The sequence below is a fragment of the Botryllus schlosseri genome, chromosome 4 (assembly GCF_051294905.1).
Source record: "Botryllus schlosseri isolate E-star chromosome 4, Bs_hap1, whole genome shotgun sequence".
Lineage (NCBI taxonomy): Eukaryota > Metazoa > Chordata > Ascidiacea > Stolidobranchia > Styelidae > Botryllus > Botryllus schlosseri.
In genome coordinates this window covers 24,717,674-24,743,993 of record NC_137239.1, presented here as the reverse complement: position 1 = coordinate 24,743,993, position 26,320 = coordinate 24,717,674, and the positions used below count along the sequence as shown (strand labels likewise).

Here is a 26,320-nt window from a genome sequence, read left to right as displayed (position 1 = left end):
AACATTGCGTCCTGTTCATTTTATCGAAAACGTTGCTTCGGCGATGCTAGGACAATGTGTAGTGTTTGTCTTGCAACAACTTCCGCAGCGCGGAAACTGCTCCTTGAACTTTTAAGATCGCGGCGTTATACATTGTGGTATAGTATCTGGAATGATACGTTGTTTTTCTTAAAATATATAAGCGTATATGCATGGTTTGTATACTATATACTGTTTTTCAATAAAATATTATTTTACCTTCTGTCTACGAGCCCGCGTGAGCCTGATATTATGGGAAACCCGATGACATTGTAATCGGAAGTCTTTCAAAATTACTTACAACTTACTGTATGCTGCAGAAAATGGCTTGTAAATCTCGACGTTTGTCACGGTTTGGCCGAGGCTTAACAGAAAGGCATTGTACGCAAACATGCAGCCAAAACACTGCACTCTTCGCCTAACACTCATTTCATCATGCATGTGAACATTGCAGAGATGAACTATGTGGTAATTGTAATAGCGTTTCATTTAACAATGAAAAGACAGATTTTCCTCGATCCTTGAATACATTGTGGTTATGTACAATGCAATCTACAACATCACTGGCAGCACTAGACGAATCACGAAACATATCATTCCAAAAGCTAATATCATCAAGTGACGGACCGGACTGTTATAGGTCCTGCGGATACCATGCGATCTGTTCCGAAATAGTCATCTTGAGCCGCAGCAATTGAAATCAGCGGCTCATCCCAAACGGTGGAAAATAGAATTGGGTATTGCTTGAATTCAGCGTTGGTTATCTTCATTCCATTCACCAGAGTAGATTGCTTTCAAGAAAAAGGTGGTGTATATAACCATCGTTATAAGTAATAAGCGCTCGTAATAGATGATTGGTAGTAGCACCTTATTTATAATTTCTGAGTGAACGGCTCTTTTGCTTCGCGACGTCGGCTGTTGCGTGCAGTCAGGCACGCATTCGCGAGCGTTCTGTTTTTGACATATTTCCACCTGTGATAAAATACGTAAAAGTAAACCCCACATGGGAAACATGATTTTAATCGACACATGTCTAATAAATTCTATACTATAGCCGTATAAGACTGTATGAAAATACCCTAGTGATGGTGAAGCAATGTTCAGGTTGAGGATAGCGTATTTAACGTCGACAAAAGCATAGTTGGATATCTATTGGTACGGTGAACGGCAAATAATTAACTGAACTGCAGAGTGACTGTATGGATGGTACTAAGATAGGAAACTATTAGCAAAATGATCGAGCTTTAATCAAGCCTGCTGTTATATCCGATTGCCTCGTACCAACAACAATGATTTGCGAGAGCATACCCCATATAATTTGAGATTTGGGATTCGGATCACACAAACTAAGAGAAATTACGTTTTCCCTTGTATATCAGCATACACAGTCTGACTATATATGCACTCAAATATGTCAATGTGACAATGTTCTATAACATAAAACGCCGTAAAACCTTTATCTTGAAAATATAATGTGCTATAAACTGAACAGAACCGCGTGGGATTAGACTTACAGTGCAATGTAAGTACAAGCTGTCCGTGGAAGTGCTTTTTTGACTCCACCCGAATATTCTAAGCGACAATCTTCCCGATTCGCTTTCTCCATTCGATATGACTTTGACAAATGGGCTGGTAGGACATCTTTAGTTTGAAACGGATATATGTTCAATATCTTACAGGACTTCGGAGTGATATTGAGATATCTCTTACCTGTCTTTCAACAAATACAATATCGGAACGTGTAGACCTTGTTTGTCACGTTTTTTGTCCGGTGCAGTCACGAAACACGTTTTCATAACGAGTTTAGCGCCGGTTTCCACCCCAACATTCGCATCCACCAAAGTCACTGACAGATAAACAATCTGCCCTTCCGCCAATTGTAAAAAGTTACCGAGCGTGCGGCGTAGAGGCTGGGAGAAATTGGGATCTCGGTAAAGGTTTATTTCCGCGTTGAAGTCCTTTGTTCCATATTTGATACCGACTGACCTAAAATAGGTAGCTCTTTATCAAATAAATATAGAGAGGCTATACAGTTGGTGATTTTCGAACCATAGTGCAGAATTTCTACTACTTTTGCGATGTGCCAATACATAAAAACTAGCCATACATGAGAAACGCAGTCAAATTATACCTTTTGAATGTGGAGACTTTGAGAGGTGTTTCGTTCGCTGCGCTCATTGCAGTTTCCGTGGACGTGGTTTCGTAAATGCAAGTGAATTCGAGAATTATCACTCTTGCTCGTATATTACCATTTTCCGCGACCCATTCAATACGGTTTTTTATTCGTATGTCATCTTCAGTGATCTGTCATTCAAAATGAAAAATCCAAATATTGCTTTCTTGAGAGCGCAAATGCGTGGAATTGATAGGCGGGACCATCAACTTTTCGGTCGAATATATATTTATGTACGCCGGTTGGCAGGGAATTCATATGATGAGACAGTTCGTAGCATGAGATTTTTTTATAATTTATAAAGTAACCATTATAAAAACTATACAATTATATTCTTACCGTCATATCCGCGCCGCATAAGCGATCCAGCGGCGCCGGGATGGTTAATTTGAATACGGTAACGTTATTTCCTGGCTGTCTCAAATAGGTCGAAGAACCACATTCGGGCGTGCCGGTGTATCCTGACAGTGCTACGTATTTACTTCTCGCAATCAGCATTTCGTCAGTGAGTGCTCTTCCATCAAATTCAATATCAATTTTGTCTTTTTCACACTTTATTGAAGGGCCCTCTGACAAAATAACATTGGAAACTAGATAATGCCACAGGATTGCGGTTAGATCGCTCATGGTAAGTCTGATAACAAAATGGTCCAAGTATCTAGGCTACGTGTCGTCACTCAACGTTTGACTATCAGTGACTATCAGTGATTAGAAATATACTTTGTGCTACATGAAGCGTTTAAAGACAACATCTCATTATGCGTATATATTCACCGTAGCTATACAATCAAGTTTATATGTAAAATACCATACATAAAATACTAATATTTTGCATTTTGTGGCAATGGTGCTTCGACTACTTAGGCCATTTTACACCAGGACGATAGACTTTCTTATGACCCGCTGATCCTTAGCGCAGGTCACTTCCGTCAGGAATAAGCCTTTTCAAGTCACAGTTTACACATGTTCTTAATTTTCCACAATCCTAATGCGTAAAAACAATAGCTCCAAATCTTTACATCAATCTATCATAACAATGAGTGATCACTGATTATATTAAATACGGAAACACTTCCTCGCAATCACTCTAATATAATGACAGTATAAGCTACAAAAAGCAGACATTATTCTTCCGCAACTATATTTCACGAAATCAATGACATCGTGTCGTATCGTACCGTAATCGCAACGCTTCCCAATCCATCCTTCCTGACACTCACAGCGGTACAATCTCGACAGGTAGGGTGCGTACCGACACCTGCCACTGTTGTTGCAAGGCTTGATTTCGCACTGCGGAACGCAATCGGCAACATTACACGTTTCAACTGCATTACTCGATCCTTGGCATGTTTCAGCGATATCGCCTTCGCACACTCTGGACCGATTCCAGATTCCATCACCTGAAGTTAAATGAGCTTGAAATCTCGAAGATGTGCAGATTGTGCACGTAACGACCGAACGGCTGTTTAAAATAACTTTTATTCCGGATTCCAGCAATTCACTGATTAAATTGTAATGTTGCCCTAAAAAACGCTGCACACCAAATTTGGTTCAATTCTAACAAGTATAACCCGCCGTAGAGCCAATAATTTCTTTTTAATTTATCAGAAAAATCAAAAATAAATTCAACTTTTTCTGTCGACCCCATGAAGTTGTTAAGTTGTCTTCAAAGATTTTCGTTAATAATTCTCCGGTTATCCTTGATTGGTGGATAATCCGAGAACTATCAACGAAAAACTCAAATAACTCCGTTTCTACTGGTTGGAATTGAGTCAAATTTGTTTTGCATCGTCTTTGAGGACAACTCAACAATTTCATGGGGTCGACAGACACATCTGAATTTTTTTTAAATTTTCTCTGATAAATTAAAATTTTTAATTGGCTCTGCGCCGGCTTATATTGGCCAGAAGTGAACCAAATTTGGTGTGCAGCGTTTTTCGGGTAACCTGACAATTTGATCAGTGAATGGCTTAAATCCGGAAAAAAGATATTTTTGAACAGCCCTAGTGTGCAGTCATTATTCCTGCCCGAGCGTAATATTGTTTGGCAGAGGCTTACGCGCAATCGGGCATATCCACTAACAGCAGTACCAAGTAGGGTTACCATATGTCCTCGTTGAGGCGGATTTGGCATTCTTCTTTAAGAATCGAAATCGAACTCAATTTTTCTTTCTTTGCTCAATAAATCAGTATTTCTTGTTAAAAATTCCATATTAACCGTTTTTTTCGTCCGATATTAAAGTTTTGTAATTTGTAATCTTTTCCGGATCTCAAATTATGATAACCCTAGTACCAAGTGATGGATGCGGACCTCTCGGTAATTAAATTAAATCAAATCTATTATCGTTGATTTGCAAATTCAAAGTGCCAAAATGGTCAATTCTTCCGCTAGTCGTTACTAGCCGTTAACCAGCAACAATCATCTATTTGTACTTTCAAATTTGTACTAAGACCTACCTCGATACATGGGTGCATCCGTTAAGCATTTATACCTACCGCACGAGGTTGAACACATTCCCCAAGATGACCAGGAGCTCCAGACTCCGCACGTTCCGAAGCTGCATACTCTATGCTCCAACGGTTCGCCAGTAGCAAGGCAATCTTCCGGAAAATCCCCATGACATGTCCGTAATCTTTTCTGGCGGCCAGTGTTGCAGGTAGTCGAGCATGCTCCCCACGTGCTCCAATCTTTCCAGTAGGAACAGATACCCTTCGTACAATATGCGGTATGCTCTCTGACAAATTGCCCGTGGCCGTGGGTAATGGAAACATTTATGTTCGATTCTGAGTGGTCATTATAAGTAGCAGATTGTGCGTTACAAGATGTTAATGTAGCTGCGGAACAAGTTTGAACCCTCTTCATGTTTCCATCACCACAGGTGTTGGAGCATTGAGACCATGTAGACCACTCTAACCATGTGGGACACTCTTTAAAACTTGAACACGCCTTTACTTCACTGGCGTGCTCTTGGTGACATTGTTCAGGAAAATCTCCACCACAATCTCTAGATCTTTTCCTGATTCCGTTGCTGCCACACGATACCGTACAGGCACTCCAGTGGCTCCATTCCTGCCAGAACGCGCAACTAAACAACATATATTAGAAGTCTTGTAAATGTGAAAAAGGTTTTTTCGATGCGAAATGAAACATGAATATTATGAAGCTAATAATATACAATTTCCTAGCGTTCCAGTTCCAATCACACAAAGCAGTAGATTATGTATTATGTGTGACATGAAACTCAGCACTGTTCAAACGGCGGAATGCGTTACCGTAGTACAGCAAAGTCCTCCCTATTAGCAATGTCAGACGATATTACTTTCCATTCCAAATACAGATAATCACAAATTGAATGAAGACAATAGTCAAGCTCACGTATAGCTAGGAGAAATATCGATGCGCTGAAGCAAAGCTCGTCATTTTGAATCAAGATAAAGTTCCAATTCATATATCAGGAGACTAATTATAGGATAGGTCTGACACTAAAGAAAATTATCTGAATGATGAGAGGGGATATCACAGAACTATACACCCTGTACAGTGTTTACAGACTATACCCGATGTACCATTGGGTCTTAACCGGTGTGGAAACTGTAATGTGATAGATATTTGTTTTCGTTACTCAGCGAATATGTGGGGTTCGCTGAAGGCTGCAGATTAGTGGAAGGGTTTGCCAGATTTGTAAAAAAAAACATTGCTTCACGCTCTACCTATATACACACTCTTATTCTACAGTCAGATTAAAAGGCAATCAATTCACGCTTACCTTCCAAGACTGCAAGGTTGCGTTTCACTGCTTGGTTCGTCACCCGGACAGTTGAAATCACCGACACACTGTCTTGTTCGTATTCTATTTCCACTATCACATGTTTTATCGCACGAGCCCCACATCGTCCACTGTCCCCATGTCGGACATTTACCTCTGGAGCACAACCGGATCTCCGTTCTTAGATCCGGTAAGGTAGAACAGTCGTCGCTATAGTCATTCAGGCATTTCCGTTCCCGCCTTCGTATGCCTGAATGAACACGGGTAGAGTGTTCATGACTAGGGCTGGGCACAACGATTCGAGTACTCGAATCTGAATCGAGTATTAATTTTAATGATTCGAGTCGAGTAGTAAAAGACGATTTTTTCGAGTACTGAAATTATGCGGTCCTCGACACTGGAAGTTAATTTGTCAATGAGAAGTATAGTTTCGAAACTAACTTTCACTGCTGAAGCCTTGAAACCTTAATTGGCGGTATCGTAGAATACAAAACATATGGTACAAAGCTACGAAGGTTACTGGACGCATTTCCGAAGTCATGATTATCCCCCAACTTTTTCACCAAGTGAAATGAAATCGGTACGGTATGGTCGAAAAAATACCAAAGTATCATTTACGAGATGGATAACAGGCATTATATTCTTTGTGGTGGCATAAACGGTACATATTTGAACTTTGACGTATTACATTATGTTATGACGTCATAATGGGTGATACTCGATTACTCGACTCGACTCGAAGCATATTACGTGATTCAGAATCGAATCACTCAGGTACTCGATTTTGCCCAGCCCTATTCATGACCCGGTATTATTGTGTATATGTGCTAGTTCATTTGCGATGATTTGTCGTAGCTATTGTGTTGAGTATGCTACCTGCAGTCAGAAATGTGTTTGATGCAATAGGGGAAGTATAGATAATGTTGTTATGATGTATTTGGGGCATATGATTATTTCACTGCTATGGACCCTAACGACTTGTATGTCTAACCTTTTTTTTGCTGCCGTGTTAAAGTAGGAATACGTAGGCATTGACATCTTTTGTGATTGAATGATATCTCTTCCGACCTGTATAGTGATTTTACTGAAATCTCGCCATTATACAGGTCCGGTAAGTGGGAACTATGATCTTGGAGCACCGACGGCGATAAGGTATAGCACTGCATATTCTCTTGCGGAAAAAAAGTTATTAAAAGTTTCTTAAAAATTGTTCGGCAAAACCAATCTTTGTCTGTTTGGGTCTGTTAGAACTGGCACCTACAGGGCCTACCTTCATTACAAGTTGTTGAGCACGGCGACCAGACAGTCCATCCTCCCCAGGTTGGACACGGCCCTAAATCACACAATGTGCTCTCTTCGTCTGCTCCCCGACAAGCTACCGACCCTGGTTTGTCCCCGTCACAGAATCGGCTCCTATGCTTCGCACCTTTTCCACAAGTCACAGAGCACGAATACCATGTCGACCAATGTGACCAACCTCGCCACTCTGAAATCAAAGCTAATGATTGGAGTAGAGATGACTTCCACAGGTTCTATAAATTACTGCAAAGGCGGAATCTCTCATTTGTGATGTTGGTGACTTTCGGTTGATCTCATCATTTAAATTGTCCTGCAACTGGTTCAGATGTGGGCGTATATAGTAGCTTACTTTCCTATTCGATGATTTATTATAATTATTTATTTAGGTAGGAACATATGATTATTTAATATTAAATTATTTTGCATGACAACGAAAACCCTAGCCTAGCCTGACTGTAATCACATTTATAACAAGGCACAATACACGAATAGTGGGGTTCCCAATAGTAAGCATTTTACCCTACATGCCTACATTGTTCCAATTTTCACATAACACCTATATTCAGGCCGTGTTATTTTTGGCATTTCAGGAGCCAGATGCCAAAACTGCCAAAATTAAAAATTTGAAAATGCCAAAAATAAGCAATTTTTGGCATATGCCAAAAATAGCACGGCCTGCCAAATAGTGTATTTCGTTCATGGTGTTGTGTTAACAGGACCGCGTTACAAGCGAGAAGAGCGTTTGTGAAAGGCAGGTTTCTTAATCTGAGTCCAGCCCACCCATTAGGGGTGAAAGCATGGTGTCCTAAATGGTGTGGGCACAGCGAGATTGAACGGCTGACTGCATTTGGTTTACGTCATACTTTCTATTTGTCCAAAGGCAATTTTAAGACCATATTTGGCCGGCTTGTCGAGCGCTAAATTTGATAAAACGGGTATCAATGAGAAGCTGCCGCTGTACTGATTATTTAAATATAAATTATATTCTGCTCATGGAACTGGAACCCCCAAAATCAACCACGATTTTTGCATTGTGATCGAGTTGAACATTGTGACGCAACAAACTGTCTGGCTATTTCTGAGCTGCATAGTCTCGTTTTGCCAGACAGTCTTGTTGCGTCAATGTTCTTAAACAAGCTAACCTTCCCAGGACTCTTCCATGTGAGTTGGTAATATTAAAGCCACCTGAAGTGACAAAGGTCCTCCGAAAATATATCGGTAGACTAAAGGAGAAATGATAGTCGGGCTACTAAATAGAATGTGTTGAGAGACAACATAGGAAACTCCTGGAAAAGGATCGGGAAGAAAATTCTTTCCGCGATGAGATCGATGGCACTGGCGAAGTCATCTCTTTTCATGATGCATGGAAGCCGGTTAGGCCCTCCAAAGATTTTGAAGCTCTGAAAATCTTTTGTGGATGACTGGCAACATTCTTTCCCTCAACGGCTATTGTTGAAGCCGATATTTCCCAGATTCTCTGGGCGAGAAATGAATTTAGGAGAAACTTAACTGACCTGAGTTTGGAAGCACTGTTACAGTGCAAACGATTTAAGTCTATTCAACAGCTGTAACAATCAGCTGTGGAGCGTGTTTGTTAGGCTTTTCTCTTTTTGTTTTGCTTCTTGGCACCGATTCCGATGGATACTGCACATTTTGTGGTTTCGTTTGATATTATTAACCTATGAAATCGTTAGTTTTTTTTTCTTCTTATTGTTTGTTGGCACTGATTATCCGTGGATGCTGCACATTCTGTGGTGTCTTTTGACAAACTAGCCCAAATAAAGCGTTTTTGTGACTAATTCGAGGCTGAAACTATCTATTTAGAGGACGATGCCAAAACTGCCAAAAATAAAAATCGAAAAATGCCAAAAATAAGTTATTTTTGGCAGTTTTGGCATATGCCAAAAATAACACGGCCTGCCTATATTCCTCCATGCATCAAACGGCCGAGGTCCAGTAAGGCGGTACTGCAAAATATTCGGTCGAGCTAAAAGAGATTGGACGTCAAGTTCTCCTGAATATATCATTGTATATTTATCCATCTGTTCCTGCGAATTACAGTCTCTAAGTAAAATGCTACCACGGTCGGGCAACTCAGAAGGATTTCGATTCATAAAGTGCTATACACGCGAAAACAATCATCAATCGCATCTTAAGTTCAAAGATTAGAAAATCCATATAAAGCGGACATTTATAACAAATGTTTATTATCCTCCTTGCAAGAGTAGATTTTACTAGAAAAATACCTGAACATTCCATTCGCCAATCCTCCAAACGCGCCTCCCATCCTACTTCGTCATGATGCGATTTGGTGCTTGTTTTCAGGACATAAAAAGGAAATTCATCTCTGTACTCCAGAGCGTATCCCCAACAAACACCTTTTACACGAAAACAATCGCATTGTGTAGTTACCCATTGACTAAAATATTTTAGTAAGGATTCCTCCTGATCCACACCAATCTCTGTAGAACGTATTTATCAGCGAAAACATACAGGAACCTACTTCTGAGCAGTTTGCACTTTTCCTCAGCTTCGCGCCTTGAATAACCAAACTGTATCTCCTGGTTTACATAGAGATATCCGATCAAATTCTTGTCAGGCGTAAGCTTCGTGAACTCGCATACTACGGGTACTAACGACGATTCAAGTAAACGTGAATATTTAATTTATTGTGTAATTCTTCCCATTATGAATACCTTACCTTTGCATTTTTTCGTATTGCAATCAGACACTTGAATATTATCCCCGGTACATTTAGGTGTCTTTTCTTTATTGTGTAAGCAAGTTCTAATTCGAGATTTGATGCCGCCGCCACAGCTAATGCTACACATCGACCAACCGCTCCATAAACTCCACTGTCGTCCCTGCCTTGCCGTTATCGGAGATACTGTCACAAATTATCTTCATATCATTATTACAATCGTTAACATTAATAGTTGAGCAGACCATGCACTAATAAATACTGTATGGGAATAGGTTTGACTGTAGACTGGTATGGGACTGACGTTATGGGAATACCCACTGAAATAAAGCCATGAGTAAAGAGAGTCCAACCGCTATATAAAATTTCATAAATGAACGCAATAACAAAATAAGATTAATTTACGCGGCAACGGGATATTCTCAATAAATATTCTTGCGTATCGATCGATACCAATTGTTGAGAACACCCATCGGAGGAAACGACTAACTTATAATGCCTAAAATGGACATCGAATGACCGGGTCAACAACTAATCATCATGATTATTAATTTCAATAATGTTTAAAATGGGATTCGTAACTTAACGCTCACGTAAACTAGACTATTCATTTAGCTGACCTCGATGGAAAACGATAGATGCTGACATTGGCTCTGCAGACACCCACCCGACTGATCCGTCTGGGAGAGTTCGAAACGAATCGTCTCGATTGCCCCATTTGAGACAGTCACCGGAGCATTCGAAAGATTTGTTATAGACAGCTACACTTGATAATGGACCCTGAAAGAGTAATTACATTTATGGACTGAAACTCTGGGCGGTCAATATAAAATAGATTAATATGCTCTCTTCGTATTGAAATAATTAACCTGGTTATTTCGGGCTCACACTCGTCAACGCTAATCGTCAGCAACTAGTAGAGAATATGAGAACATTGTGTCAAACTTGAAAATGGCATTCTACATGTATATGTATCAGGTCTGCTACTTTTTATCAGCTATATCCAAACCTTACCTCAATCACCCTTCCGAACGTATCAATTGTTGCGATGAAGTACAGATTCAGTTTGACGTTGTGCCACCCTATAAGGTATCTTTCTCTGGCCCTTTGCTGAGGTCCGTCTGAGACAAGATTGTAATGGACGATTTGTCTCGAATACCATTATTTCTTGAAATATTTCAGCTAAACAACTTGAGTCACGTATAGGATTGCTGAACATTGTCAGCCAAATCGCCGAAAAAAGGCAGATTAAAACGCCAAGTATCACCCTATTGAATTATATCAAAAAAACTGCACTGTAAATAAAAATGGAATATTTAGCCGATTCCACAACAACGTATACATGCAAATCTTGTAAACGGGACCTTTTTTTGCACAAAATTATTCGTTCCGGTCCATTTCAGCGCATGTAAACGAGTCAAATACATGAATTGTCATGGTGATATCACGGGGGAGTGTTTCTGTTTTCGTGTAACACAGCATAATGAAAGCGACAAATAACGTGGTGCGCGTAAAGAGAACTCACTGACTAAACCCATGAAATAAACATCCCTTCGGATCGCTGTAATGTAAAGCAAATATATTTACACATTGTCTCCACCCATGTATTTACAGTGTATTCTGACAGGCCTACATATTTTGGAATATTATCGAATCGAATTGCTGTAATCCTTGGTGTGGGAGCTCAATACCAGTGCTGAATATATTATTTGGATACCTGGGTAAAACCTTGCAATCACAGGGTCCCTTTCATGCTTCCCATTAGTCTCTGTTATCCAAACGACATCATCAAACGATTGGTCGCCAGTTATATCGTCTCGCTCATTGTAAATGCTGATTATACCGACGCCTTTCCCATCACAGCATTTACTGAAAGCAACTAGTATCAGGAACTGCTTAAGAGGGAATAGTATCGCACAGTAAACACTCACAAATCCATTGCGTTGAATATCAACTGCCAACCGTACTGCGAAGGTGCGATCTGACCTATTTGCGCCGAAGTATACCCGTAGCCGCTAGCTTTAGCTCTAGAAAACAATTCATAGGTTTCGTTAGGACAGCTTATAAATACACACACGCACACATACACACATCCTGCTGTATAAGTTCTATCAGATTATAGATCCGTTCAATCAGTCATTCATTCATTCATTCATTCATTCCATTGAAGCAGTTGAACAGGCATTTTGTAGCCAATATTGTGCATTACGGGAAGATAATGTACATGTGCCTATATAGGAGTGGTCGGGAACCTATTGTTCGCGAGCCATATATGGCTCTTTTGAGTATAAGATATGACTCTTTGCCAAATATTTATTTTTGTATTGTATTGATCAATATTGCAACGACTTGTTGGTAAATTTTCATCACGGCCAAAATAATTATTCACGTAGAAGTATAGAATGTCTTTGAGAGGTAAAGACAATGTCGTGTTCAGGTTTAGGGGCTCGGACCCCCTCTTTTCAAAAACATCAAATTTAAGTTACTGTCACGCGGCGGTCTCTATCACTCGCGAATTCTATGAACCCGACTCGAAATCAGGAATTGTGCGATATACGTTGATTAATCAAATAGCATAGCAGACACGGCGCCGCCCATTTCAAAACGCAGTTTTCAAATACGCATTTTCTTCTTGATCTGCGTCGCGAAATGAACTGTTGTGAATGTGACAATTACAAATTCGAATTTCAAACAAGAACTGTTGTGAATGTGACAATTACAAATTCGAATTACAAACAACGCCATAGCTATCCACGTTCTTGATCGATGAGTATAGCTCTGTGTAGTACCGGTGATAAAAATGTAGGCGTGTAGCGCAACGTTATGTTACCGCCGAATACTTTGAGAATTCGATAAGTATTTAGATTTCCGTAATCAATGTGACAGTCATATTCGATGAATATCAGTTATAATCAATGTTCCCTCTAAGCTGCACACGTACGCAAATGCGCATTGCTGCCACGGTCTCTGCGCACAGAAAATGTAAGTTGCGCACAAAAAATCCGAAGTGATGACCTTTTTTTCAGTCGTTGCTGTCCAAGGGTCTGCGCAGCGTGTTGGTGAGTGTGCGAAGACTCGTCAAAAATTAGAGGGAACATTAGTTATAACATATTCTAAGCTACATATGAATTGCGTTATCAAGGGTGAGGCTTGGCCCATCCGTTCTATACCTCTCGTTTCGACCTTTATTTCCCAACAATAAATACCCCATTTTACAGAGAAAATATGGGGCACACGAGTAATCCCGTGTAGTGAGTTCGAATGAGTGGTACCATGACGTCATGAATTTTCAATTGTGACGTAACAGTTGAATGGCATATATGGCTCTTTGGGAGCTGTATATAGCTACCATGGATGAAAGTCATCACTGAGAAGTCAATTAAACAACATCACCTCTATACGGTGATGCAGAAAACATACACGACCTCACAATATACATTATTATTTCCCTTTTTCTCTGAGCATGGAGCATGAATGCTCTCTAACCCTGGCTATACTCTGGTTTAGCGTAAACTTAGTAGAACAAGCATTTTTGCTTGAAAATTGGTTTCGAAAATTTTAGCTTGATTCGGATCCGATTTGTTCTTTTGACTTTTACGAATCCAGCGTAGACGTATAGGTTTGATCCTGTAATTTTTGTGCAAAGTTTGACCGCACATCATTGAATCGCAGGATCTTGACTTCATCCCGTCATCTCTAACGCATAATTCAGACATGGCATCTTCATGCCGATAGTAACGGGAACTCATTGAAAATCAAATCGCATTATATAGAGTGGTCCATCAGTCACTAATATTCCACAAGCTTATTACCTGTAGCGATATAATACATGTTGCATGTAACTCACTCAAACAGTAACGTGCCGTCGTTCGGATCACCTGTTGCGACGCCGTTCGGGAACAAATCAGACGCGCAAATTCTGAAGAACTGATTGTCAATCGGATGTACATCAATGAGTCCCCCAAGAGAGTGAGAGCATCCCCATCGAAATCCTATAATACACAAAGTAAAATATATTCTGCACATATACTAACTACTGTCACACATTTACCATTACGTACGAATTCTTGACCGTCGAGTTTGAACGAATGTATCACCAGTTCTCCTCGTTCGTTCACAAACGACAGCTGTTCACCGTACGTACCGTTTGCGAAGTTGGAAGTTCCGTAGATAGAAAAATACACTGCGAAGTATCCTTCGCCATACGTTAACCTAAAATCACCCACGTTCCTCTCCTGGTAACGGAAACAGAACTATTACGGATACAAGTAAAGAAGCTGTTGTCAGAATTACGGTATTGGACAAAAATATACTTGATATCGACGCGTCGGTATATTACCAATTCCCTGAGAGAATCCAACTTTTACAGCAGTGTTGGGGTATGTTATTGTTGCAACGTTATATTTTCTCCATCTCTATACAAATCATGTTATAAACAAGTGACTATTTAACAACATGATCCCCAAGTAGCCTACCACAGTGCTCTTCAACCTTTTCCGACGTGGTAAAGCCTTTTAACGTTTGCTCAAAACTCGTACACCCCTGTTTATATAAAACACCAAGTCGGTAATGAGCCTAATCACCACAAGGATTAGCAAGCTACAGGAACCGCTAAATACTAACCAGGGCTCGAGATTATAGCACTATCTAACATATCGATAAAGCGTAACGCCACATGCCTGTTCTGTCACATTTAAATACATGTGTTGTACATGTTTCTTATCAAAATTTTCTTGGCCAAGGGGTTGCATTATAAGACTACTCGCAATCTTGTGGCGTTTGTAATTGATGAAAATGATTATATAACGAACGAATTTGTGGCCCACGGTCATACAAATACAAAATACTGCAATACAAAATAATGCCAGACATTTAATGCGATCGTTGCTGCTGTATTTCGTATGCCAGCTGCGCGAAATTAGGCAGTATAGCCTTTTTTCGAGTGCCCCTCTTATAAGCATATCAACATTCTTGATGTAATTTCTTTTTTCGATTTCATTTGAACAAGTGCACAAAATCGTAGGTCGCAACGATATGTCGTAGGCATGCGAACAAGAATCGTAATCGCTTTTTGACTCAGATTTTGATACACCGGAATTTTAAGAAGTGATACCCAGAAATCAGTGTATAGCTTTTGAACTGTTTGAGCTTTGCCTTTTGAACCAAATCTAATCATAGTTCAATAAGTTTACCGGTCAAGTTTCCCATATCCAACCTTTCATTTATGAACAGTTGCACGATCCACAATAAAGAGTCAAGATCAGTTTAATCGTCCTCTGGAAAATAGGCTTCAAAATTCTGCTACAGCACGTCGAGATGCTGATGTACGGTCGAATTTACTTTTGATTCAAGGCTAGGGTTTTCGGTTTCCCAATTACTGTTCTTGATGAAATTGTTCAAGCATTTAAAATCTGTATAATCACATTGTAAAACATTGTTCTGCCATTACTTCAACTTACAATTAAAAGCTTGAACTTTGCTGGCAACCTCAAAAACATCAAATCCTCTGCCTTGCATATATAAATTAAACTGATTGGTGCTCTCTAATATTTCAGTTAAATAGGACAGATTTGCAAGCCAAAAAATATCTTCAAATTTAGCAGCCATCACATGCCCTTCTTGAACCAGAAAAAAATGCACCTTTTTCCGCAGTTGACCTTTCCTCTTGATAACCAGCGTACCTCGGTATGGTATAACAACCTTATTACTTCTTTTCCCATGTATTTGCACAGATCTGAAAACATTCTATGTGTCTTGAAATGTGAACGAATAAAATTTACAATTTTGACGACATCATAAAGAACAATCTCCAGAGGACATCTCGTCTTATTTTCTTGGTTTAATTTCTTTACTACAAGTGCCTCGCAATGTATCATGCAGTGATTTGACACACAATCAGGTGCGACTTGTTTAATTTTCTGAACAACTCCATTCGTACGACCTTGCATGGCTACTGCTTCATCAGTGGTGACTGATCTACACTTTTTCCAATCGAGAGCATGTTCCTCAGCGAATTTATTCAACGTACCAAAGATGGCTTGAGCTGTGGTACGAACTCCAACTTTTACACAGCACAAAAATGCTCGACAATAGTTTTGGCTTCTGCATCAGCGAACCTACAATATACAATCAATTGCGCTTCATCTGAAATATCTGTCGTTTCATCAAGCTGTATGCCATAAGTAGTGGCATTCTTAAGCTTTATAACTAGTTGTTTCAGCAAATCCTGCGAAATATCATCGCTTCTCCGTTCAACTGTAGTGTCTGATATTGGAACGGCTCTTACTTTTCTGAGAGCTTTTTCATCCCATGCAAATGGTCAGCTGCGATTTCACGATAAGGAACAACCACAGACTCCAATTCTGTGTATTGAATAGCATATTGAAGTTCAGTACCTCCAAGAAGCACTTCAACTCTGTGTATGGCCGCTTTTTCTTCAGTAGAACATGGGTCACTTTTAGGGAAACGACTACTAATTCTTTTTCCACTTGTTTTCGAAGCAAGAAACTTGCTTCCGCTGATGACGCAGAGATTCCTCAAAAAATACATTTGATTTGTTTTGGGGAATAAGATGTTGTGTTTTTAAATGTTTGTTTAGATGCACCGGGGCCAGGTTACTATTACGGAAGACGACAGGACAAAACAGACAGCGTGCTGAAGGATAACGGTTCAGCATTTCTTTTTTTGTGCGATAAAATCCATACCTGATGTAATCATCACTCTATTTGCGTTTCTTGGCGGAACCGGACATTTTCTTTCGAATGGTTTTCGTTGAATCAGAGCTCTGCTGCTGCAAGTTGCTGTTGATACTTTCAGGACATGGTTCTGCATTTTCTCAGCATATGTTTTCCCAACATTCTCTGGCTTGCGTGATTCAATAGAATTTTCACTTTCACTTACACTGGACTTCGTGAAGAACTTACGTATGTCCATTTAGATTTAAATTACGGCAAACAACCACGTGAAAACGGTAACTTGTAATCTCTTTCAAATTTACCAATATAGTTAAGTACACGCCCAAACGATGACAATACATGGATCAGACAATATTACTCGTGTTGGAGAACTGACATATTTATATATAATGTCCACTTTCGCACGCTATGATAAGCGCACAGCGAGTTCCGCAGCGCTGTCAATTCGCGGGTTCGAGATCTCTAGGTAATACGCAACGTATTCACTATTCGCCAATGCCCTGGCCCAGGCATCGGTGGATGTCAATCACTCCATTTCGCGAACAATTAAGTACACTGCCTCCGCGACGGCGGATTATTTTCACGAATCAAAATTTGCAAGTCAGGCAATTTAAGATGATACAGATATTTCCCATCTTTTGCTATCTCGACCCTTGACACACCTATTCTGATCTCTATGTTTTAGTAACAGCTCAAATCAAGTACATGATTCAGAGCCTGTTCGCAGCCAGTTAAGACGCCCGCTACGCAAATTGGAATTTATTTCGTGTCAGCCCAAAGACAGCATGACATTACGAATGCTAATCAACCTACATTAACGGTATTGGGGAGAGCGCAGGTAAAGCTCCCTGCTGCAGAAGCGATAATAGCAGGCGCATCGGCCTACTGCGTATCAGGCCTGCTCCACACACAGTCGATAGTAGCACACGGGCTGCAAGAGATGTCAGTAACCTCAGATCGTATGCCGCTATACACAGTCGATTGTCGCTAATTTGCATCAATAATAACAAAATACTAAATTGCGAATGTATGGCGGAATATTGGACATATAATCGGCATTTCAAAAGAATAGGGTTTCGATTTCAACATGGAAGCTATTTCGACGGTGGCTGGCTACGCCACTTCATTTATGCGCATTGCGGTATTTAATAACGTCAGGTTGGAAGTACCGATTCAAGAAGTCTCAGCTATCGCGGCGGTTTCCTCAAGAATAACTAAAAGACAAATCGCTAGCTGAACACACGTTAACTGCATCCTTTCCAACTTTAAAAGGAACCATTGGTTCATTGCAGACGGCCAAATGAATAAAAGAAATATTTGCTTATGACATCACAATCTAGCGATGTACAGTATTACCATAGTGTCCTATATGGTGTCGACACAAGCAAATCGCACGGTTCAATGAAATTGTATCACGTCACAGTTTCCATTTGGCTACAGGCAATTTGACGGTGATTTTTGACCGGCTTGCCGAGCATTAAATTTGATGAATCGGGTATCAATCGAAAGCTGACTCTGCACTGATTACGAAAATATAAATTTTATTCCGCTCGCGGCCCTGGAACCCCCACAATCAGCCCCCGATTATTCATTGTCGAGTAGATTGACAGTGTGACGCAACAATGCTGTCTGGCGAAACGAGAGACTATTAGATTATTATGATATCGATTGCCTTAGCCCGCTTGTTGCGTAGGGCTCCAGAGACACGTCGCGCTGTTGATGGCGGGTGTTGATACTTTCTATAGTCGCTTTTATGGTTAAGTGTGAGCAAGGAGCATTGAGCATGAGCATACATTACAAGCTTTTATTTGATCCGTATGGGTAGGACTTGGTCCGCGAATGCAGCAGGTAAAATGTTGATTGTTGAATAAAGTTTAACAGGAGTGTCGAATTAAACTGGTATCGCTGTTCGGATTCAATCCGTTACTAGAAAGCTTGCGGGCCATACCTGCCAAATGATTCCAAAATGTTACCACCAAATTCATACCTTTGTTTTCACTGGAATATATCTGATATCACTATAAACGTTGACGTTGGAATTTGGTTTAGCATTTTTCGATCACCAAATAGTTTTTTTTGAATGCCGGGGACCTTTTGCGTCAAAACTAATACAGTGGTATCACAGATATTTGAATTATATTCATTCTGTAGCCTTTATATATATTCCTAATGTAACTTACGTAAAACGGATTTGCTGTATTTTTTTCGCATCTGTGAATAACTGAATGTCCATTGTCCATTCGGCCCAACATAGTTTGCACTTTTTCGCCTTCTCGGAATTTGGCAAGGTCACCGACGTGGTGCTTATGGGGACTAGAGTGAAAACTCAACACTGTAGTTGTATTACTACAATATGATATATTTACATTATCTAAATTTGCTGTCTTGAGTGAATCTTATTACTTGAAAGTATATTTTTCTTACTAGAAATATCTCTAACAGCTGAAGGATTGCGCGAAAATTGGTAGGGACCAAATACATTCTGTGGACCCAGTTCTACCATTACAAGTCAAGGAAAGACTGGTGTGTGCTCGCTTTTAGCGAAGCGCATAGAAAAAGTATCAACAGCGCCACATATCTCTGGAGCCCTACGCAACAAGCGGGCTAAGGCAATCGATATCATAATAATCTGACATATGCAATGTAGACTACTTAGACGTAGCCTACATATCTCTATCAGCTGAAGGATATTGCGCGAAAATTGGTAGGGCCCTAATACATTCCGTGGACCCAGTTCTACCCTTACAAGACAAGGAAAGGCTGGTGTGTGCTCGCTTGTACCGAAACGCACAGAAAAAGTATCAACAGCGCAGCGTTTCTCTGTGGCGCGGTTGCACATTGCTATTGCCGCGACGTCAGCTGATCCCACTCTCGCCGCTCGGCCGCATCCTTGCTCTTGAGCTAGTCTCTCGTTTCGCCATACATCATTGTTGCGTCACACTGCCAATCTACTCGACAATGAATAATTTGGGGCAGATTGTGGGGGTTCCAGGGCCATGAGTGGAATAAAATTTATATATTCGCAAGCAGTACAGCGTCAGCTTTCGATTGATACCCGATTCATCAAATTTAATGCTCGGCAAGTCGGTCAAAAATCACCGTCAAATTGCCTGTAGCCAAATGGAAACTGTGACGTGATACAATTTCATTGAACCGTGCGATTTGCTTGTGTCGACACCATATAGGACACTATGGTATTACCCTTGAGAATGAATACTTTGTTGCGCCGATAGCAGACGATATATATAAACGTAAGACCTTGATAGCTTTCTCACTCTATCGCAAACCAACTGACTCTGGTAAGATTTTAAACTACCATAGTTTCCGTCCGTTACACTGCAAAAAAGGAATAGTCTACAGTAAAGCCCTTCGAATTCACAAAATCTGTTCGAAGGAAGAGGATAAAAATGATCATCTGGAAGTTTTGAGACACGAACTGACCAAATCTGGCTACGACCAGCTAATAAAGAATCAAATAAAAAGGGCCCTCAATGTGCCACGTGAAGAACTCCTTGACTGCAGTCGGAATAACAACGAGAAAGCACGCGATCGCAGAGTGCCGCTGGTCACTACTTATTTTCCGGGAGCAGAAAAGATCCGTAAGATTTTGCGAAAACATCAGCGAAAACTTGATAATGACCCAAAATGCAATGAAGTGTTCCCGAGAAGGCCTATTTTAGCCATTCGGCAACCACGCAACTTGCGTAACATTTTAGTTAATAGCAGACTGCCCCGGTCAAAACAAAAAAACAGCGTGGAAAATTGTGGACAATCGTCATGCAAGACGTGTGCTATTCTCGATAAGAATACCGTGATCACAAGACGACATGCCAAGCACAACACCAAAGGCCATTTCACTTGCAAATCAAGTCATTTGATATACTTGATTCGCTGCCGGAAAGGATGTACCAATGCGTGGTACGTTGGGGAGACCAGTCAACCTCTCCATAAGAGAGTAAATGGACATCGACATGACATCTCGAAAGTCAATAAATCGAAGCCTGTCAGTGAACATTTTACTTCGGCTGGACATTCGGAGAACGACATAATAATCAACGTATTGGTCGGAAACATTGAAGACTCTACCCTACGCAAGGCTACTGAACAAAAATATATTGACAAATTTGATACATTCCGACAAGGGCTCAATATAGATAAAGGGTGCATGTCTCACTACACCATGTAATACTTCACTTGTCACCTTTCTGCATGTGTATTATACTACAAACAGATTATATCGTAGCCAATTTTGAGGAGTACAGCTTACTTTATGCGTTTCTAACATATACTAGATCTTAGTGCCTATGACGTCATAAAGTACACAACTTTGAAATCTGGAAAGTTCTTACCCACTATGATGTCACAATATGTATATGTTCAAATTCAAAATCTTTTTGCGTTGCTCTTTTTGCGTTACTTTCGCTTTAACACCTGATGAAGGAGCAGAGCTCCGAAAGCTCGTGTAACTAATAAAGTTATATTCATACAAGTGGACGTTAAATAGGGTGTGAAAGCTATCAAGGTCTTACCTTGAGAATGAATACGTTGTTGGGCCGATAGCAGACGGTATATATAAACATAAGACCTTGATAGCTTCTACACCCTGTTTAACGTCCACTTGTATGAATATATCTTTATTATATTATTTATTATATTACTTGAGAATGAGATAAACATCGTACAATATTGTTCATGAACCAGCGCGTCAACCTGTACTGACCCATAAACCTGCATTTGTGATAGCTAGTCATCGGCTGATTGTAATGCAGATGTGGTACACTCCTGTACACCCCATCCGAGTGGTACACCCTTTGCAAATTCTGGTACACCCTCGGCCTAGGGTGTACGAAACACCCGGTTGAAGAGCACTGGCCTACCATACGACGTTTTCCATTGCTATGTCGAAAACGAGATTTTTACTCACCGGCACTCCAATTGCTGAATGAATTTCCGTGACCCATTCCACACTCGAATCGTTCCGATACATCTGCAGGTACATTCGTCTTTTCTGTACGATTTCATCAGGAACCTACGAGCAGTTTTTAAATTACTGTAATTTAACGATTGTGCATATAAAGTATGCATCGCTGCTGAACAGAGTGGACTGCAATTATCCAAATTATTAGCGCTAGAGCGGTAGTTCCCAACCGTTTTAGTCTCATAGCCCACTTACCAAGCTCGACACAAATTTTCGCCCCCACATTTACGGATTCGAAATAGAGGACATGCAAACGGAAAATTTATTCACCGAACTCTGATCGCTGGTGAATTGACTAAGACAATTAGGATCATATTTCTGAGACAGTGCTAAGAAAACCAGTTTCCACGACTATTTTCTGTTTGGTTGACCTTATTTTTCATTCAATTTTCGCGTCATATGCCGAATAAGCCGTCCTCACTTGCATGTTTGGCCGTGTTAATTACCTATATCTCACTGGACGTTCCAACAATTTGGCCTCCTACCGCCCCCTATCGCCCCTTTGATATTTTCGTCACCTTGTTTCTCAAAATCACCCACGTTGGAAACCACGGTGCTAGAGGATCGGGTACCGAAAGAGAATGACCATTGTTTTTCAATGTCGCACTGAAATTGCAAATCTGCGAACTGAGTTATAGAAAGTGGTTCTTTTATGCAGGCACGACTTTCCCTTATAACGGTGCGATCGGGGAGCTCATAGTAAAACCTTAATTTAATATTCAAAATCAAATATACCGCGGCAATTAATGCAACAAGATGGTGCGAACGACACTTTAGGCCCTCCGAGAATGTCAATCTTCAGAATAGTAACGCCACAATACGTTGCGACTGCGATCTTGTGCCAATCATTTTTTGCCTATATATATTTTTATGTGACTGTAGTCTTGTTTGAGAAAGTAGTAATGCCGTGACAGAGTAGGATACAAATGCAAACGAAAATCTTACAGGTATTCAGCAACCAGCATAGATACCTATACTTACATACACCGCGACAGCAAACTTGCCATCGTGAAATCCGTAGATCCCGGCGACCTGGCCGTGCTGGTCCGCAATTTTTGGATACAAGACACCGGATATTTGCAGTGATCCATTTAAAAGCAGTAACGTACCGTGTCCTTGATCGTTGGTAAATCCAACAATCAGCCTGTCCGTGGCCACAGCCTGCAAATGTAATTGTTGATACTTTCGCAGGCTTGCTTGAATTGGTGTGGACCAACGACTGCCACACCAAAGAATTTATAATCAAACGATCTGCAGGAAATGAAAGCTCCGATATCTTTGATACCAGATGCTAAGCTATGTCTAGCGAAGTATGTGTGGTACAAATAAGCTGGAACATCGGTGAAGCATTCTTTTTCTGCATCCTTGGTCATGTCCAGATTGAGGCAATGAGAGTAGAGGCAAACCAACGTAGAAATTCCAAAGAATGTTAGCTTAACGTACGTATACAATAATCAATCATTGATTTTATCCATGATTTAGCAATCGACACTCGACAGTCTTTCATGATCCACGAAATGGAATATCACGCACAGTTTAAGAAGCCCTGATAGGCAGCCCATATATATCCCCGATATACTTACATGGAGATATGTTCTTGGCGAAATAAAGCAATCGCTATAGGTACACCAACTCCGCAGTCTACCTTCCACTGATTTTCTATGCGGCAGTGCTATGCGCCGCGCAGATATTGCGTAATTATGATGCAAGCGTTCAACTCTATTCCTCGGCAATGCAGTCGAGACTTTAGACTTCCCTCCTCCAAATATATCGTTATAGTTTCCCTCAATTGTTCCCGATTCTCGCAAACTCTCTGTAAATTAAATAGTGATCGCATTTTGACTTTTAAGTTTTGACAGCGTTGGATTTTCACACCACAGATACAGCAATGAAGGGCGTACCTTCAAATACCGGTTGATAGTATGCACCCTGTCCTGTGAACTCCGTATTTGTGTATGATTTGCCATTGGCACACACTCTCATCCATAGGTAATCAGATCGCTTACTTCTTTTTTCGACAGCTAGCAGGAGATTTGGATGAGGCGCTATATAATTCCCCTTCCCATTCGCATGAATGATAATCTACGAAATATAATAAGACCATAGCATCACTATTTTACCAAAGTGCAACCGCTGTCTGTCGAGTCTCAGTTATAAAAAGATCATCACGAGAGCTTCATTTTATGGTCGCGAGGTGGCAATATAGCGCAAATTTTTGATGAAAAATATTGTTTCAACCGGCAAAATGAGTATCACGAAGAAATATGGTTTAGGAATAGTCCTACATAGTGAGTGATGGTCCGGATCGTTGATATTTAGCTTATAATCGTCACCTTTTTGTGCATCAGAGACAGCCCACATTTCTGAGCAATTAAAGAAAGTCAACACCTAAAATACTTTGTAACGATGCACCTACGACAATTACCTTGCAGTCGTAAAGATCTTCACATATCTTCTTAGCCACAGTAGTACTTCCGACTACCTTAATCAAGGCGCTGCGGTTGAATGAGGGTATCAGACCTGTCCCGGGATACTTTAACCATTTACAGTGTTCTAAACGCGCTGCCGTGGTCAGGATGCAACCCAACGTAGCTACATTTAAAATTCGACTTATCATTCTCAATCGACATGTACAATTGTACTATGTACATGCACCGTAACAGTCAATGTATGAGATGGGTATTTAATAAACGAATGTATTCACAACCGTTCGTAATAGCTTTGGTCAGTCCGTGGCGCCTGAGGGGTGAATTATCGACATATTAATGGGATCTTGTTGATAATACAATGCGCAACATCTTTTACAAGGGTAATCTACGAACAAAGGGCATAATTACGGTTAGTATAAATATAGTAGAATGAAATCATTCTAGAAATTAATGCGAGATGGTAGTCAAAATCAATGTCATGCCAGAAGTTACACCAGAATATTTTATAGTCCTATAATAATTGCGACGGTCATAGCCTCTGTGACTTGATCTTATGTTCGTTACATTGTTGTTATTGTGAATACGGTTGTTTATTAAACAAAATATTTGTTGCTTGTCGCATATTGTCTCTTCATACCACTGCCAATGTGAATGCTCATGAATGATCATATGCTCAATCAAGAGGAATAGAAGTCAACCGCACTTTATGAATCCGGCGCAAAAACTCGTGTGCAATTATTATCCGTCAGGTGTTGGTGAAGAGCTGAATACATTCTTCGCAATTCAAATCCGTGGGCGCGTACGTGAAACTAACCACTAACCAGTGCCGCTTATACTTTGACGGTGCAGAAAGTAGTAATTAGTTGACTCGCAGCCGAAAAAAAAAAGTGGAGAGAGAAGCAAAAGCTTGATCAACTGTAACTGCACAAGAAAGTTATAACATGAATCATGAATTTTGATAATGTCGCAAGGATAAAACTAGTTTGAAGCCGAATATACAGACAAAAACATCCGATTGTAAATGCTACATTTAGAGTAGTCTGGTGACGATTGATATCATACGTGCATATGTTGCATTGACTCAAAATATCTTATAGAAAAACGGATATTTTTGCACCAGCAAATATTTTGCTCAACCCGATGTTTTCGCTTTAATCCGATATAAAATACGTGACATAGTACGTGACTTGTTTTTATGAACACCGTGACCTCATCAAGTGCTCAAAATTACATTCCATCCCCTACGGGCAGGCCGCTCTGCTTTCTGAGTACTTTCTCTTATCCGCACTTCGTTATTAGTCGAGATTGAACCCGGTAATTAGCATGACTGTGCAGTCGTGACACAATGCAGTTAAATGTAACACCGTGGATTAACGTACTGCATCGTGCGAGCGTGCGTACGTATTTCGCTTTTTTAATCGTAAATAACTCTGTTTGGCGAGTTCCTGAACGATGGAGTTTATTTCTGAAATTAAAACTTATTCGGCATTGCTCGCTTTTCGCGAGTTTATGGAAACTTGTATAGATCAGCGATCTTCATCAAAAGATCGTAAGCAGATTTTCGATATGGATATGGATAGTTTCGTATGCAATTGCGATTCGCTGGGTTTCCAGAACGCACATACTGTATTCTCCAACTCACACACACTAAGTTGGGATGGATACTGGCATTGTGTTGTTTACGAGAGATGTTGCGATGGCGTGCGTCTTTGTATGTGTGCCTTTCAACTGCATTTAATTACACATCGTCCTACAAAAAGTGTGTATATTCACATCCCTGTACCAGAATTAAGCTTCGACTTGCACCCCGGTATAAATAAAACACAATATTACAATCCATATGATGCTTGCACGTATATGGTCGTAGGAAGGTATGCAGTATGCATGTAGGTATATATGTAGGATTTTTAACTGCAACATAATTTTGAGTTAAGTTCTGTCTCCGTGTGCCATCTTTTGGGTATGAAGACGCAGTATTTTCGTTAAGAGTGTACGAATCGACATGTTACACCATGCTGAATATATATACTTTACTCATATCGAAGACTTTATCGAAGTATATGCTACTCAACTGTATGCGTTGAAGTGTGACTGCAATGCTGCATTCATGTACAATAAATGATTATTTATCAGTTCAGACAGAAGATTTAGTGAAACAGGATGAAATTTATGCAGATGACACAAAAGCATCTTTAAGAAAACCCTTTAGATTCGATGCTGTACACCAAGATTGTAATAGTGTAGCTGTATTTTATGCAAAA

At 40.3% G+C, this 26,320-nt stretch overlaps 1 protein-coding gene across 2 annotated transcripts; it reads right to left on the bottom strand.

The window, feature by feature from the left end:
* Nucleotides 1-507: 507 nt before the first annotated feature.
* On the bottom strand, nucleotides 508-24,593 carry LOC145438294 (uncharacterized). Of its 2 annotated transcripts, XM_080315685.1 has the most exons (24): nucleotides 24,056-24,591; nucleotides 23,532-23,712; nucleotides 23,214-23,443; nucleotides 22,612-22,791; nucleotides 21,577-21,681; nucleotides 14,009-14,192; nucleotides 13,805-13,949; nucleotides 11,889-11,984; nucleotides 11,675-11,826; nucleotides 10,972-11,078; nucleotides 10,578-10,737; nucleotides 9,958-10,143; nucleotides 9,760-9,888; nucleotides 9,503-9,634; nucleotides 7,228-7,443; nucleotides 5,958-6,207; nucleotides 4,687-5,276; nucleotides 3,370-3,591; nucleotides 2,531-2,760; nucleotides 2,150-2,322; nucleotides 1,729-2,004; nucleotides 1,533-1,659; nucleotides 886-990; nucleotides 508-809 (listed from the first exon to the last, which is right to left on the bottom strand). In XM_080315685.1, the coding sequence occupies exons 1-24, from the start codon at nucleotides 24,245-24,247 to the stop codon at nucleotides 633-635; spliced, it is 4,545 nt and encodes a 1,514-aa protein (XP_080171811.1). In that variant the 5' UTR covers nucleotides 24,248-24,591; the 3' UTR covers nucleotides 508-632. The 2 variants fall into 2 exon arrangements, with proteins under 2 accessions (XP_080171811.1, XP_080171812.1); XM_080315686.1 differs by lacking the exon at nucleotides 1,533-1,659 and having other exon boundaries at nucleotides 673-809; nucleotides 24,056-24,593.
* Nucleotides 24,594-26,320: the final 1,727 nt, after the last annotated feature.

Coding starts and splice junctions, on each gene's coding strand:
- LOC145438294 (XM_080315685.1), bottom strand. CDS start 24,247: ATGATAAGTCGAATTTTAAATGTAGCTACGTTGGGTTGCATCCTGACC. Junction 23,713..24,055: donor AAGATCTTTACGACTGCAAG/GTAATTGTCGTA, acceptor TATATTTCGTAG/ATTATCATTCATGCGAATGG. Junction 3,592..4,686: donor AATGTGTTCAACCTCGTGCG/GTAGGTATAAAT, acceptor ATTTAACTTCAG/GTGATGGAATCTGGAATCGG.